This window comes from Parambassis ranga, chromosome 14, assembly GCF_900634625.1.
Source record: "Parambassis ranga chromosome 14, fParRan2.1, whole genome shotgun sequence".
In the NCBI taxonomy this organism is placed as follows: Eukaryota; Metazoa; Chordata; class Actinopteri; family Ambassidae; genus Parambassis; species Parambassis ranga.
The window spans coordinates 3,372,434-3,387,976 of record NC_041034.1 but is presented as its reverse complement, the minus strand read 5'-3'; the positions used below and the strand labels follow the sequence as shown (position 1 = coordinate 3,387,976).

Genomic DNA, 15,543 nt, shown 5'->3' with positions numbered 1-15,543 from the left:
AAGTTTAGCAGGGAGGACGGGGGTGGTGACCGACCTTGGACGATGATGTGAACGGAGCCGCTGGTGTGCAGAGAGGGCAGGGAAGGAACGGTCACCTCACATATGTACTCTCCACTTGTTTCATAGGTGGCAGCATGCAGGTGCAATGTGTTCCCTTCGCCCACCTTCATCCCATCCTGAAGTAAATACGCACAGTAGTTAGGTCAGAATCAGCGACAGAAAGACCGTTTATTATCATTTTCGTTTCTACATAATGCATTTAAGAGCTGGCTATTATTATTATTATCATTCTATAGGCACTAATAATTAACTAACTACTAATTTGTTTTTACAGATTTGTACAGGTTTCCTCACTAAAGGCAGCCATGTTGCTGGATATCTTGCGTGAGGTGGGATAGTGACATCAGTGTATACCCTCTGTACCACACAGACCATCTCTACTGTATCACCGGACTAAATTGTTGTTGTACCTTGTACCAGACAGTTGATGTTTTGAGGGAGGACAGAGCGTTGCAGGTTGCAGTCAGTTCTTCGTCTTTATACATAACCTCAGAGTCTTTAGGCACCACAACAGCTGGATCCAAGTCTGAAGACAACGAGACACAGTGTCAACATCTGGGTACGGGTTTGCTCACTGAGTCTATGTAACTTTTCTCTGTTGACTGAAACTGAAGACAGATGTCCTACATTAAGGACAGGGATCAAAGGTGGGCTTTTAAAGTGAAATCTGTGCAGGAAATCCAGACATAACGGTGATTCAGTGCACAACTGTGTGTGTGTGTTGTGGGATTGTTCCTCACAATGCACAGTGAGCTGCACTTCTCCTTTGACCTCGGCGTGGCCGCCGTCGTCGTGCTGTGGGCGACACTGGTAGAGACCGCTGTCTTTCCGTGACACTGGTGACAGGATCAGCACATCGCCGCTGCTCGCCAACTCCACATCTGGCTCCTGTAAAAAAAAAAAATGTTTTTTATTGTGACCGTGTTAAAGAAATACAGCTCTGTTCTTTTGGGTTTGTGTTGCGAAAACAAGAGGTTGTGGGTGGAAGAGAGATGATTAATCTAAACCACCCACTAGTGCATCATGTATTCTTTGGAGCACTTTCAGAAAATTACTAAACGGATTCAAACTCTGGTTTAGTAGTTGAAACACATTTTAAACATGCTCTAAAGTTAAAGTCAACAAACAGTCCCAGACCATCCAGCTGAAGCAGCACTCAGCTGAGTTTTTGTATTGTCCGCACATACAATGAGAGTGTGTCTGACATGGGAATGAGCCCCGTCAGTGTGGCCTCCGGTCTCAGACCCCAGCCTGGATCTGCAGGGTCAGAGCTGACAGAGCCTTCATAGACCCTGCACACTCATGTCTACTTGGGGGCCCCTGTGAGCTCTGCATATCAAAAACATTCCCTGCATGTCTCCTGTGTGTCACCCATTCTCTCCCGGGGCCTTCTGGGTGAGAAAAGGCCGTCCATTCTTACTTGTTCTCTGTTGAAAATGAAGGGCGACGGGGGGTTGCCATCGCCCTGGCAACGTAGCTCCACAGTATCCCCCTCTTTGACCAGGCCCTGGGGCGACTCCTTCCACAGCTCCACCATGGTGGTGGGGTCTGTACACACACACACACACACACACACAAAATCAAATTAAGCAGGCTTATTCAGTGAGCTGTTAAAGTCACTTTACAAGGCCATTTCCATAATGCTGACAGCACAGACTGTGTTTGGCTCTGCTGCCTTCAAAAAAAAAGAAAACAATGGACCAACGGAGGAAAAAGGGCCACAACATGGCAAAACTCTGTTTATATTCATACAAGGAGATGGATTACAGTGATTATTATAATGCGCTTAAAGTTGCGGGTCTCGGAGGTGAATTAAAAAAAGAAAAATGACTAATCAGCTCCAAAAACGCAGGAAGCTGCCTCTCACTTTCCTTAATATTGGTGAAGTAGCACTTTAAATGACAAGCTGGAAACTTAACTATTAAGAGACTATACAAACACGGCACTGCTGAGTAAAAGATCTAAATGTTTTGTTTCCCTCAGATTTACATAAACATCAAATGATGCGTGGGCTTGCAGCAGGTTTGCTCCTGATGTGGGTGTCTTATGAATATTCAAGGAACACATTAGCATCTGTTAACACCTACTGAAAAACAAATAACTTTCCCCGAGGATGCTTCCAGTTAGCAAATAAATGACAGGACAGCATTCAATACAGACATGCAGCGTTTAGAAAACAGTGTATGAATAAAAAGAGTGGTGTAAAAAAAGGCTCACAGTGAATGATGACGTTGACCTTGGGGGACTCGGCCGTCCTGATAGCTTCTGGGACAAAGTAGCTGACCTCACAGGAGAATTGAGCGTCCATGTCCTCCTTAACCACCTTGTACTCCAGCGTGCTCTGGACGGTGTAGAAGTCACTGGGCTTCAAGGTGACCAGGGTCAACACATTCACATCTGGAGAGAAATGACAACACAGCAGATGTGTCACAATGTACCAACATAAAAAAAAAACAACACGCACAAAAACATCATGGCACATCTGGCGATTTTAATAAGACGACAGGATGACACATGTGGCTGATGTACATATCTGTAAAGACGGCGGTGGCTCTGAAAAATGTTCTCTAGATTTTCACCCAGGAGGCTGAGGGGTAGAAGCAGTTACTTACGTCCCGTTGCAGGCATCAGCGCCACACCGTTCCTGTACCAGGTGATGTTGGGTTTAGGGAAGCCGTTCCGAGCCTCACATGATGCAATCTGAATATGAAGAGAGTCACACAGACAAATTATAGTAACCGTGAATCCAGGATCCCACCAGGTGAGTTTGCACTGCATCCTGCATCCGCAGCGTGACTTCAGGTCAAACCTGGAGCGTCTAAGAATCACCGCCTTTCCATGAACCATGTAAAAAAAAATCATTTAAATCGACTGTTGGACTCTAGCCACGGCATAAAGTTGAAATATGCGAACAAAAACCTGTGGGAAATGAGGGAGGAAGAGCAGGATTGCTCTCCTTTTTCTCCCTCTCTCTGTGCACACATATTGTATTATAATGCAGCCAAATCCCCAATAGAACTCATGTTCTGTTTTGGTTGTTAACTATTTAAAGGTGTCTGAAACGAAGGACTTCCTGTTAACCTGCAGTTTCCAGATACTTCTTAAGGTAATTACAGACAAAGACTGTACAGTGTATTTTGGCTTTCAGGCTATTTTACTTCACTTTAAACCAACTGAATTCTGTCTGTTGTTCTGCTGCCTGACTTCCTGCCAGCTCATCCTGGCCGGCTGTGACAAGAGTGCCAAAAAGGACTTGATGCGTGTCTTTTACAGAGCAGAGCGGAGTGGAAGGTCCCCTTCTGGGGTTGCAAGTCTCCTCACCTTAGATGGCAGATCATTGGTCACAGATATTCCAGTAAGAACGCCTTCGATCACTGGGGCCTCTGGAGGAGCTGAATCAGAAGGGGAAGAAGAAAAACACATTGAATGAACCATGAAAGACTTGTTCTTTACATGAGGGTGCGTCTATTTTCTGGGCTTCCTTACCAAACACTCTGAGTTGGGTTCTGCCTTCTGCATTCCCAGCAGCCAGCCCGTTAATCTGGCAGATGAAATCCCTCTCGTCAGACAGCTGGACGTTCTTGACTTTGAGTCGACTTCCCTGCCGATTATGCATCTCAATGCGACCAGTGTAGTTTGTGTTGGGGTCAACGATCGCCTGTTGGTTATCACTGTAGAAGAACCGCTTCCGGGAGGTGTCACCTGGAGATCTCTAAAGGAGGACACACAGTCAGCTTTGAGCTTCTAAAATTCTTTTTTTGTCATGTGGTCGGTAAGAGATAAACAAAACTTTCATGTTGCAAGTAGAAACCGAGCTCCCTGATGGCGAATCAAAACAACACGGGAGCGTCACACATGAACAGCTGGATGGTTTCAGACAGTGTCAGTTTTCGATGCTGGTCCAGCAGTACTCACCACAAACCACTGGATTATGACAAAGCTGGGCTTGTTGTTGGCATCGGTGAAGTTATACAGGCACGGGATCTCGGCCGTGTCGCCCAGGTACACCTCAACACTCTCATGCATAGTCAACTCCACCTTGGCCCATGCTGAAAGACAGAGACATGCACATAAATCACCTGCCCGGTTCCTGCAGGCGCTGCAAGGTGATCCTACATTCATCAAAACACATTAAATGAACATAACGAATTCTAAATCTGAGCTTATTCTCAACGCATCGTCTTTGGCAGACTGACTTTCTAGGCCAACCTGGAGTCAGGCTGGCCTATATTAGCAGAACAAAGAAGAAAAAGGGGCTTCTTGTCCACATGGCATAATTTTTCATCTTCCTACTGCCTGGCTGACTGTAACCACAAAACCACATCTTGGCCAGAAAAATCAGTTCCCTAGGCATCATAGGGAGAATGCAGGCTAGCCAGTTGACACTGGGCTGTTGATTCAGAGAGCCATGTTGGACTTGGCGGCTGTTCTAGAGGGGCCCGCTCACCCACTCACAAAGGAAAACAAGGATGGCACAAAAAAAAATCCGTCTCATTTCTTAGTTTAATCTGGTTTGGAGTTTTAATGTGTGTAAAAGATACTCCCCCCTCCTCATTCCTCCCTCTCCCACTGTCAGTGTGGGATTTTTAGTGGATTTAGTCATTTGTTAATTTTTAACTTTTGATTTCCTACATTAGGTTGTGTGCTCTTCCAGCATTTTGCCTCTTCTATAGCTGTGTTTCCACTGCAGGACCTCTGCCCTCACAGAGTAGGAACCTTTGAGGTGTTATTTTGCATTGCAGGTTAGGTTTCAGGTATTTCTGAGGTCCGCTAAAAACAAAGGACCACTGGTTTGTATGATGTCTTTGAAGGCATTCCACTGCTCCTCCACCAGCTTTCTGCTCAGACTGCTTCATATTGTGTAAACATTGTTCTATTGTTGTTGGAGGAGGAGGAGGACTACCTCCACCTTATTATTATATTTTGTTTTCTGGGGGAAAAAAGTTCCTATGATGGGCCCTAAAAACATGGGGCAGTTGTTGACACTGACAGTTTAAAAGTGAAAATACATAGACAAGTTAAGGCCATCTTATCACGGCTATCATGCACTACTACAGCCGACCAACTCTTTGTTCGTCTTTGTCAACAAATGGCGGTGTCAGTCACTCAGTAAGATATCTTTAGTCCTGAAAACATCCCCTTTAATGAAATTATGTGGCAGAGCAGCTGTGAAATAAATGTAACCATCAGTTTTCTGCCACTACAAAACAAATGAGCACAACAAAATGTACGACAAGGAAACAACATGTGAAGCGAGCGTTAATGTGTTGCAGCAGGGCTCCGCGTATAATATTTTTTCTCCAGCTATGCTGTGTTTATAGATATTAATGTAGGTCAAGTTAATGGTGCCAGTGGGGGGAAAACACCCGTTTTTTTGTTTTCAAAAATAAAAGAAAAACAATTAGCCAGAGCTGGACCTCAGTGTCCTCATATGCGTTTTCAGCATTGGTTGAAACAGACCAAGCATGAAAGGAGCTTTAAGAGTCCTGTTGCCACCCTGCTGCCCCCATTCAGCCGGCGGCTCCTCCATCTCCCCCCCACCTCCTCGCCACCAATCATTTTCACAACTCATTTTTTTTTTTCCTTTTCTTTCCCTCCCACCTCCGCCTGGGCCTATGCTCAGCCAACCATTCTTTCAAGACAACTGGCGTGCCATTGTTCCCCCACCTGGGTGGACTAGACCCCCACCACCACCACCACCACCACCACCACCACCACTCACACTCCCTCACCCCACCCACCACCCAGCCGAATGATGCTTTTCCATCTGAAGCAGAGGTTAAAAACAGTTCAGCTTGTACTCAAGTTGTTGTTTACGGCGACAACGACGATGTGGAGCGGCTTTGAGAGGAGTGGCAGATTACAGAGGCACAGAAGTCAGTGTAAAAAATGTTGTGTCTCTTTGGGGCCGTGCTCCTAACTTTTCAGCTAATCCGATTAGCACTGGGGGGTTGCTGCGGATTTGGCCTCCAAATCCAACCTGGGACCGGTCTTATCTGTTCCTGTTGTGACTTTATGCGGCATGGACTAAAGCACAAACACACATGACCCATGATCTATGGACCCTGACAACCAACCAGATCTGCTGGCTCTGGGTGTGCTTGGGCATACATTTGTGGCCGTCTGCTGCCTGTGTCTGGATGATACTGAGCTAATTCATTCAGAAAACACACACAAACACACACACACACACACTCCAGAATATTTGGAAGTGTTGACAGGATCAGGCCTGTGACCGCACAAGACCCCAAATGACTGTCGAGAGGGATGAACGACAGAAGGGGACATGGCGAGAGACAACACGCAATTACACAGATTAGCTCCTTCGCTAGAAGTATATGTGTCGATAGGTTATCTGTTACTTAATCAAGCCATAGTGTACTGTAAGTAACAGTAACACCGTGCTATGGTTAATGATAGTATTAATTCCCTGCATACTTTTCGTCTTCTTATGTCTCCTCTGAGAATCAGGGTCGAGTTAACAACACCTTACATTCAGTAGTTTTACACGAATAATATTTTGGAGCATTCTTTGGAGACGTACACATCAATACGTTGGGGAAGGATGCATTAATAAGTACGCCATTTATAAAGAATGTTTATTTTCAAACAGATTTGTGACGATATTGCCTTTATTTTTAGAAAATGGGAAAAAAAAAACATGTTTCAGTAAAATCCTTTTATTCTGTTGAAGATAAAACTTCTCAAATGAACTAATAAACTGAAAGATTACCCTGAAATGTTTTGAGCCAAAGCTAGCATGGCTCCCAGATGGTTTGTTACACAGAACCATCTGGGAGGTCCCCACTTTGGAAACTGTTTCATAAGCGTGTCCATTCCAAAGAATACTTGGCCTGTCAGTCACCGTGCATCACACGGCAGCCTCAGCCAATCAAATCAATCAATCTCAGAAGAGAAAACTGTCATTTTATTTTCTGTTTTTGAGGAACACAAGCAGAAAATATGAATTTCAATATTTGATGGAATGGCTGAACTGGAGCGTTGTTTCATTCAACACTAGCTGAATCAGACTCTCACAATACAAATGGGACAATAACGGACATAATGAATGGGGGGGCTCCTTCTATGACATCCTCTGCGTACAGTCACTCATTATGTGCACGGACAATACCCTCAGACGCTAACTGAAGTGGTCACCATCGCTGCCTTCCCTATTACACTAAGGCTGTCAGCTTAGGGCCTCCAGTAGATCTGCAGCTCTGCCACTGATAAGAGTCCAAATCACCTGACGCAACAAACCGGCCTCATTTACTCGCTCCTAATCCCTCACATGCCCGGTGAGCCGTGAAATGAGACTGAATGCTTATAAAAACATAAAAAGCTGAGTAATAAATGTTCAATTAAGCCTGAGTGGTCATATCAGGGGGATTTTAAGGGGTCAGGAAGGACACACTGACTGTCTTTATGTGGGTTTGAATGCTTAGAGGTCGCCCAGGTTTTAAAGACATTTTAGATTTCTAAATACGATACATTTTATTCCACATACATACATTTTCAGAAAGAAAATCTGCGTTCCCTAAGCTGCTTATGAGGAAATATATAAGAGGATATGCATTACTGAATTTTCAAGAGTTTCAGAGTCTCTGAATAAAAGTTGTGTGCGGACACCAAGGATCCCTCAGAGAGTGCAGGGTGTAAAGAGCTAGCATGTAAGTGTGGATGACAGGGAGGAGGGTTTCTCAATACGCAACCCTGGTGTGGTGTTGAACACCTGGGGGACATTTACTCACATCAAAGAGCACACACGCTGAAAGCATACGGCGATACAGTGGAGATGAGCACTCCTTGTCCTCCTGCGCTTTCAGAAGCAGCATCTGGCACAAATCTCCCAGCAGCCCGTTCCCTGGGTGACAGTCGGTGACAGCGATGGGTCCGAGCTTTATTCTTTCACACATACAGAGATAAGGAAGTGCTGCAAATCTCCTCAAAGGAACCTCTTTATGCTTCTGTAATCTCACGCAGCGGAGCATGACACAGCTTCAGGTCAGGACCTCGCACATGATCCTCCATGATCAGAGCCCAGGTGGACCCTCAGCTCAAGGATGATGCATGAGCAAGAAGCAAGCTGGAAACTTTCCACCCTGCACCAAATGTAGGAAAGTTGGAGACGGTCTAATGACAGAAACGTATAAACTGAGAGTATCTGCTCAGCACAGAGCAGCAGAAGGCTCAGACTTCACTGAACAGGTGATCAAAGTGGAAATCCACTGCTGTTAATGAAGCAATCTGTAAACTTTGTCTGATTAAGGTAGCAGCATCTGGAGGCAAACTCTTTAATCTACACACAACTTCATGTGCACCACAGGCAGCCTAACTGGGCCCTGCAGCAAAAAGTTAAGAGAAAAAGAAGGATGTAAAGATCTTAAGATAATGGTGAAAGTAAGCAAATGCCCAGTGTAATAAGTAACAACCGTGCTGTCACAAGTTCCTTTTAATGTGGGGAAAACCCCTTCACTGTGGATTCACTTGTACACTCAAGTTCTGGTTCTGGAAGACATCTATGGAGCTACCGGCAAAGCCTACATAGCTACCATAGAAATGGCTTAAGTGTGGAACGTGATCATATTTGATCAGAACTTCTTAGTAGTGATCAAGTAAAAATATGAATGGTTAGTACAAAACAATATTAAATACACAAACAAGTGGAAAAAAGTGGAAAAGAAATTCTACAGTCCTCAATGAAACTAGAAAACCTTGAGTCACATGACATCACATGACAAAAATTCAGCGAATATTTGACTTATCGGGAGGCTTTAAAAAAAGAAATCCTCTGCAAAAGATGTAAAAAAGAAGCTTTATTTCCCCCAGAAAAATGTTGCACCAGCTGATTCCAGCTTATTTACATTTTGTATAATCTGGCTCTCTTTCATAATGTATATAGCTTTGAAGCTGTGGACAGAGGCTCTCTCTACATGTAGCCATGCTGCAGAATCTGTGACTATTTAACATGAGATTTAACTCCCATACATTCCCCCTTCCATTCCTGGAGATGAAGGTCAGATATATGTTTCTCAACTTTTCTCAACTGTTTCGCCATCATCTTCCAACAAACAGTCCAACATCTCTGGCTTTGAACGAATTGCTAATCATTCCCGCTGGTTAGCAAGTTTCTTCAGCAGCTGCATTAATATTTCATCACCACGCCCGGTGGGTGAGACTTCATTAAAGGAGCAACATGAATGTTTTATTTATGCTTGTATCTGATGTTCAGCAGTGAAGGGCTGCTTGTTCCTCGGTACCCAGTACCCCATCAATAGACCCCCTGACGGAGCTGCAGGGCTGCCGGCACGCGGGTCTCGCTCTGCAGCCACAGGATGGATAATTAAAGGTCAATAGGCTAACCACTGTACCTACATCATGGGAGGGAGGGGGGGGGCGTCCTTTAGCTATGAATAGAACAAAAACAATTTAACAAATTAGCCTGTGGTCACGGTTTATCGTGAACTCTAAGCAGTGAAAATACAACTTTAGATATTCTTTCTTTAGACAAAAACTGACTTCTTCCAGCTGTAATAACTGCATATATCCTTGTGCTCGTAACAGTAACTGGACTGGGAACAAGAGCAAATGCAGGTCAACAACCCAGAAATACTCCACTGACCACAGGAGAGATGGGGGGGGCTCTGACTGTAATTCTGTTTGGCTTCCATTTCAAACATAAATATCAATTCAAGGATACATGACCAGACTTCCTGCTAAATGGGATGTTTGGAGAAAACATTAACCACAAGAACGCAGCACATCTAGCCCGTAAAGGAATGTAACTAAATATACTGGGCTTCAGAAGCCTAATCCATTAATTTAACATGTCAGGTCACCTTTTCTAGAGGGGGGAGGACAGAATCCAGAAATGACAGCGAGTCCAGCTTTATATTAAAGTGTGTGAAAGACGAGACATTAAAGTACGAGGGGCTGCAGGTATGAAGCTTTGGCTGTCATTCTAACACTATAAACAGGAGACCTTTTTTTTTTTTTCCCCCAATCAAACCTCTGACGACAGCACGCCAACTTGCCGCCGCGCTCCAAACAAAGGCCCTTTTTTATCCCGTCCCTGCGGTCGTCATCACAGCCCTGAATATCCTTGAAAGCTACGAACGAGGTGCCAACTACAATCAGCTTTCCTTCAGCCGTCCAGCACAAAGACCTGGATGAGTTACTTCCATTTTAATCTCCAGCAGCCAAAAAGTCACAAAAGCAGCAGGCATAATCTGCTATTTTTTTTGGCACGTCAAGCTTTAGTTGTCGGTGAGCGAGGATTGTGACACAAAGCGAGGGTGGCTGGTCCAAAATCAAACTGGTTATATGATACTTTTTCAAATCACTAGAACCACAGGACGACTCCTGCAGTCCCATTCTGCGAGTTACTCGATAGATGCATTCATACAGAAGCTACAAGTGCAGGAGGAGAAGTTAAAAACACATCACACACCATCAGGAAGCAATTTTCATCCTATCCGTGCAGACTTCACTTATCACGAAAGCCAAAACGGCTAATGAGGTCACACTGACAGGTCACAGCAGAGTTTAAACACTCTTTCTACACTCTCTTAGCATGTATACACATTTCCATTCCCATTTAGTGACATCCTGGAGAACCTACTCTAGTGCTCGCCAGGGTACAGTTCATAACCAGTGATAATAAACAGTAGAAAGCAGCATGGAGGATGACTTTTTTCTGCTTTACTTTGGATTTCTAGTGCTGAATTTACTGACAAAGGTGAACCAGGAAAGGGGCTAAAATTAGCATGTTTACATCACCATCAAATGCAGCTAAAGCCATTAAGTCATTTGGCTCAGGAGTTGATGCCAAATGAAGCCATTCCTGTTGCAGACAAAAGCCAGATGTTAGTGGGTTAGTTTGTCTAAGAAGCAGGAACAGCATTCCCTTTAATAGGTTTTCACTTCCTAATAAAAGTTTCTTCATGCTTGTCACTACAGACTGACAATTCATGGAGGAGGTTTCATTATTTTAGTATAATAATAATAATAATAATAATAATAATGGAAGTTTACATCCATAAGGAGGAGCAGCCAGTCTCCACACGCCAACGCTTCTTAAATCCTGCATCTCATGCAGACAATGAATAGGAAGTGATGTGTGAATGTTTGTACAGCCATAATTTGATGCCACCATATTATCATCATCTGTTTTGTTTGCACCACTCACTGCTCGGATGTGATTTAAATAAAACTAGCTGCTTACAAACTTTCTTCTGCTTTTTTTTTTTCTTCCTCCGCCTGAAGAAAAAAAGTAATTGGTACAAAACAAATCCCCACAGCTGTATTTACATTTAATCTGCAGAATAACACAAGCTGGAAAGTCTACAGAAAAATTTAATGATCGAGTAATTCTTTTGGTCTTCACCACATAATCATTTATGCAGTCAGGCCGCATCTGTTTAGTCGAATGTTTTCTGCACTAATTTCATGTTTGATGAGTCGACTACATTTTTACATAAAATTTTACACAATTAGCTTTAACAGCTGATTACAACTCACACTGAGAGAACTCACACTCTTCTAAATGAGTGTTTGTTTCATATTTGTTTGTACCTTATCTGTGTGAATTCAAGCCGGTCCCACAACAAAGGTCTATTTGTGCATTCGCTCTTCTTTTATCCCATCAACCAGACATGAGACGAGCTGTCAGGCAGGCGTGCCACACCCAATTCATGGGGATCAAAATGCCCCCGCCCCCCCACCCAAATCCCCCTGCTGAGAACCTTAATGCTCTCAAAGAGAATATCAGAGTGATCACAGGTGCACTGCTGTGTTAATGAGGAGGAAAGGCTACTCCCTGTGCCCGGGCCAGTCCTAGAGTTCTAACACCCCACACCCACTGACACACCATGTCATTAAAAAAAAAAAAAGGCAATGCTCGGACACTATCTAACAATCTGATGGCACAATCCTGTGAAGAAATAGTTGAGGCCCGCATAATAACCAAGCTCGCTCTCAACAAGACGGGTATAAAAATGGGCAGTGGTCCAATGAGGTTTCAGTCTCTGATCCGATTCAACCCCTAAATTCCCCAGAGAAAAGTGTGACAGAAACTTGGCTCAAATACAGACAAATACTCAGGTGAAAAAGATGAATAAATACATGTGTGTAAATGCAAACTATATGCTCATCTTTAGTACAATCCAACAGCATTCAAGGGCAGCAACTGAACTACTGAAACTAGAAAACAGGCTGAAGTTGTGATGACCAGTTGTGGCTCAGTTACAAGGATCATAACACACTAAATAAAGTCTCCAATCCCGGGGTTTATACACAAGCAAGGGTATACAAATGGTCAGTTATCAGCTGATTGAACACAGGTCAGTCACTATCAAAGGGAGGAAGAAGCTAACGACATGGCCGACTGACTTGACAGGAAGTGAACAGTAAAGCTCCACCCACACCATCCCCATCAGAGAGGCTGTGTGTCTGTCCACCCATTTGTCACATTATTAGACAACCAGATGTATACATGACCTCCTAGTAGTATATTAATCAAACACCCAGCGCAGCCTTTGGGGTCCTAAATCACAGAGGCTTTGTGTGTCAAGCTGCTGGCACCGTGGTGACTTTCTTGGTAGCTATCATTATAAGATCTGACTGATGGCTTTAACATGAGCGCTCAGTAAATGGGATTACTTTTCCAAAAGTGCTTTCACACATGGCCAAACTCAAAATAGTCCCATGCACTTTAACTTGGGAACTTATTTTTTTTTTTTATTTTTGGTGCTCATAAATGAAAACAAATGGACAATTTTTAAGCATTAAATACATTCGTATATTTTTACACAGTGTGGTAAAACTATAACAGAGCCACTAATAAAAACCTAATGCTCAAGTTTCTCATTTACCAGATACAACGAGAGCCAACAGCTGTGTGGGTATTTGAACAAATGCACCAATGTGTTTTAACCAAAGAATTCCAACAAGAGTACAAACCGACCACAAAAAAAACAAAAAGAGTATTTTTGGCTTTGGTGCTTTTGTCATTACATCACTGCCCGCAATACCAAAGAAAAGTTTTTAGAAGTGATTGTAAACAAGAAGATTCTGATGTATGTTTTGCTGAGATCAGCTTTGATAGCTTTATCACATCTGACGCCACGTTTGAACAGACGTGCACGCACATCTGCTGAGAGCGATGAAAAACCTCAGATAGGACGATGGTCCATGAATGTATTCCTCCACTGGAAACCACATGTCGCTGCTCAATCACAGCATCAGAGAAAAAAGGAAAAAGATTTCAGACTCAGATTAGACTTTTGAGATGTCAATGTTTTGTCTGGTGAATCAAGTAAATCATTTGTTCAGTGGGCTTTTGCAGATGTGAAGGACAATTACAGGCAGGTTAGAGGAGCCTGCGGCCCGGATAGAGGCGAGCATCACAGAATGGGGGAGGGAAACTTGTTATGGAGGAGGGAGGAGGAACGGGAGCAAACAAAAGCACATGTGGGATTTAGTTGCTACGGCCATTTATAACACAAGTTTATCCTTGACTTCCAGGTTAGTGCGAGCAATTCATTTTCTGCTAATCTACTAATTAATCAGCTAATCGCTTCAGCTCAACTAATTCAATTTTTGTGCTTATTATTACATAAAGGCAGCATTTTCTCGACATCTCACAATAACCTGTGTGTGTGTGTGCATGTAAACAGACCAAGGTTCGAAGCATCTTCACCTTCACCATGGTCTTATTGGCACAATTCACAGATCTAAAACTCTTGTGTTTTCACAACAAACGTGCCCCGTATTTCACGTCAAAACACACAGTCCTCGCCTCCAGGAAGTAATAAACACTTTCGCCTCCATCTCGCTCAATCAGATGCAGTCGGTCAGACACAATGTCAAACACAATGATACATCTGTGTCCAGAACTCATAACCAGCTGCATTGTTTGATATGAGACCAACGAGCAGCTCAACGCCTACTTTATCTTGATCTCCAGACTGGGAGACTCCAGTTCTCAGGGCTCGGCAGACAATATCCTTCACTGGTTTTATTCACTGGGCCGCAGCGTGCCAAAACCTTGAGCCAGGGCTGCGGTTATGACTGGATTCCCAGTCGTCGGGTGGCCCTGTGTCCTGCTGCGGCCGGGGGAGGAGGACAGAGGAGGTGGGGTTCACGTTGACACAAGCAGCTGTGAATAATAGGAAAGTCGCCTCCATTCCCATGGTTAAAGGAAGAAGCGTGGGGACGGAGGGGGGCAGCCAACAACACCTGTGGGCAGCCCATTTGTCAAGTGATTTGTGGGAAGAACTGTAGGAGTAGTGAGACAGGGGGAAGGAGGGCGAATAGGGGTGTGTGTGTGTGTGTGTGTGTGAAAAGAGATGTGGGGTGGGGGGTAACTTAGTGTGTGTTATCACAGGACCACACACAATGAATTGTCTGTTGATCCTTTACTGTCACACACCTGTGCAGCTATAACAAATGTCGTACTTCCTCTAATCTTCTTCTTGATTGTCCCATTTTCATATTCATATAACTGGTCAGAAAAAGTGTCCTTCACACAAGCAACTGACCATGAAGGTACACGATGAAGATAGAAAAGTTTAAAACATTAAAAACAGAAGGTGGAAAAATGTTATTAGATGTCGCATCCCCTGCTAGCACGATGAGATAAGAGCTCTACCAACAAAGATAGCATAATTGAGACTATCATAAATGTCCATGTGTCTTGGAAATTAAATAAATTGTGGGATATACAAATAAAAAAAGACTAAACTAGCTTAGTTTCCTTCTCCAGAATCGACACCAATAAAGACAAATCAACATGTCTGAAGGACTTTGCACCTTCCAAAGAATCTATATTCACAGTGCCCATAAGACAAAAGTTAGATCACCCAGTTTTTTTATGCTGAAACATGTATAAATTATCTTCCACAGGCCAGCACACAGGGAAAATCCTTCATTCACAACGCTCCTCTTTGATTAGTGCGGTTGATCTTTTAACAGCGTCCAATATCAGGGCTGAGGGAGCGGAGGAGGATTTGATATTTAAGCATCTCTTTATCCTCTCCCCTTTTGAAATGTCAAGTTCAAAAGACCCAGACCAGCGGCCTTGATCTGTGAGCTAAGACGACCTAGAGAATTTTCCGGCAGCTCCCAACTGTTATCACAGGACAGCTTTGCGAGACGGTACACATGGAGTGTTATTAACTCCGATTATATCAAAATCCTGTAAACAGGCTTTTTAAGTTTGTTCCTCGTGCTCCAGTCAGACCTGCCTAATCGAGTCAGAGCAGTGTTTTCTCTTTGATGAAACACTCATTGCATGTTGGAGCCTTTTTATTTTTCTCTAATTGAATTGAACTGATTTGATTACGACACTTTCCCAAGCAGCAGCGTCTCTGATGCAACACATCCCACAGTGGGATAAGTCCTCTGAGTTTGTGGGATTTTTAAAAGGCAAATATAAAAAGGTTTTGCTGCACATATAAAAAAGGAGAGAAGTGAGAGAATGAA

The 15,543-nt window shown here is 43.6% G+C and overlaps 1 protein-coding gene across 1 annotated transcript in view; it reads right to left on the bottom strand.

Moving 5' to 3' along the window:
- Nucleotides 1-15,543, bottom strand: part of mcama (melanoma cell adhesion molecule a) — a 42,483-nt gene that overhangs the window by 9,510 nt on the left and 17,430 nt on the right. The window contains exons 5-13 of the mRNA XM_028420904.1: nt 3,976-4,109; nt 3,547-3,772; nt 3,382-3,452; nt 2,673-2,760; nt 2,278-2,457; nt 1,481-1,608; nt 801-948; nt 471-586; nt 35-176 (exon numbers count right to left, since the gene is read on the bottom strand). Coding sequence (XP_028276705.1) covers nt 35-176; nt 471-586; nt 801-948; nt 1,481-1,608; nt 2,278-2,457; nt 2,673-2,760; nt 3,382-3,452; nt 3,547-3,772; nt 3,976-4,109 — 1,233 coding nt within the window. The remainder of the gene's footprint in view (nt 1-34; nt 177-470; nt 587-800; nt 949-1,480; nt 1,609-2,277; nt 2,458-2,672; nt 2,761-3,381; nt 3,453-3,546; nt 3,773-3,975; nt 4,110-15,543) is intronic.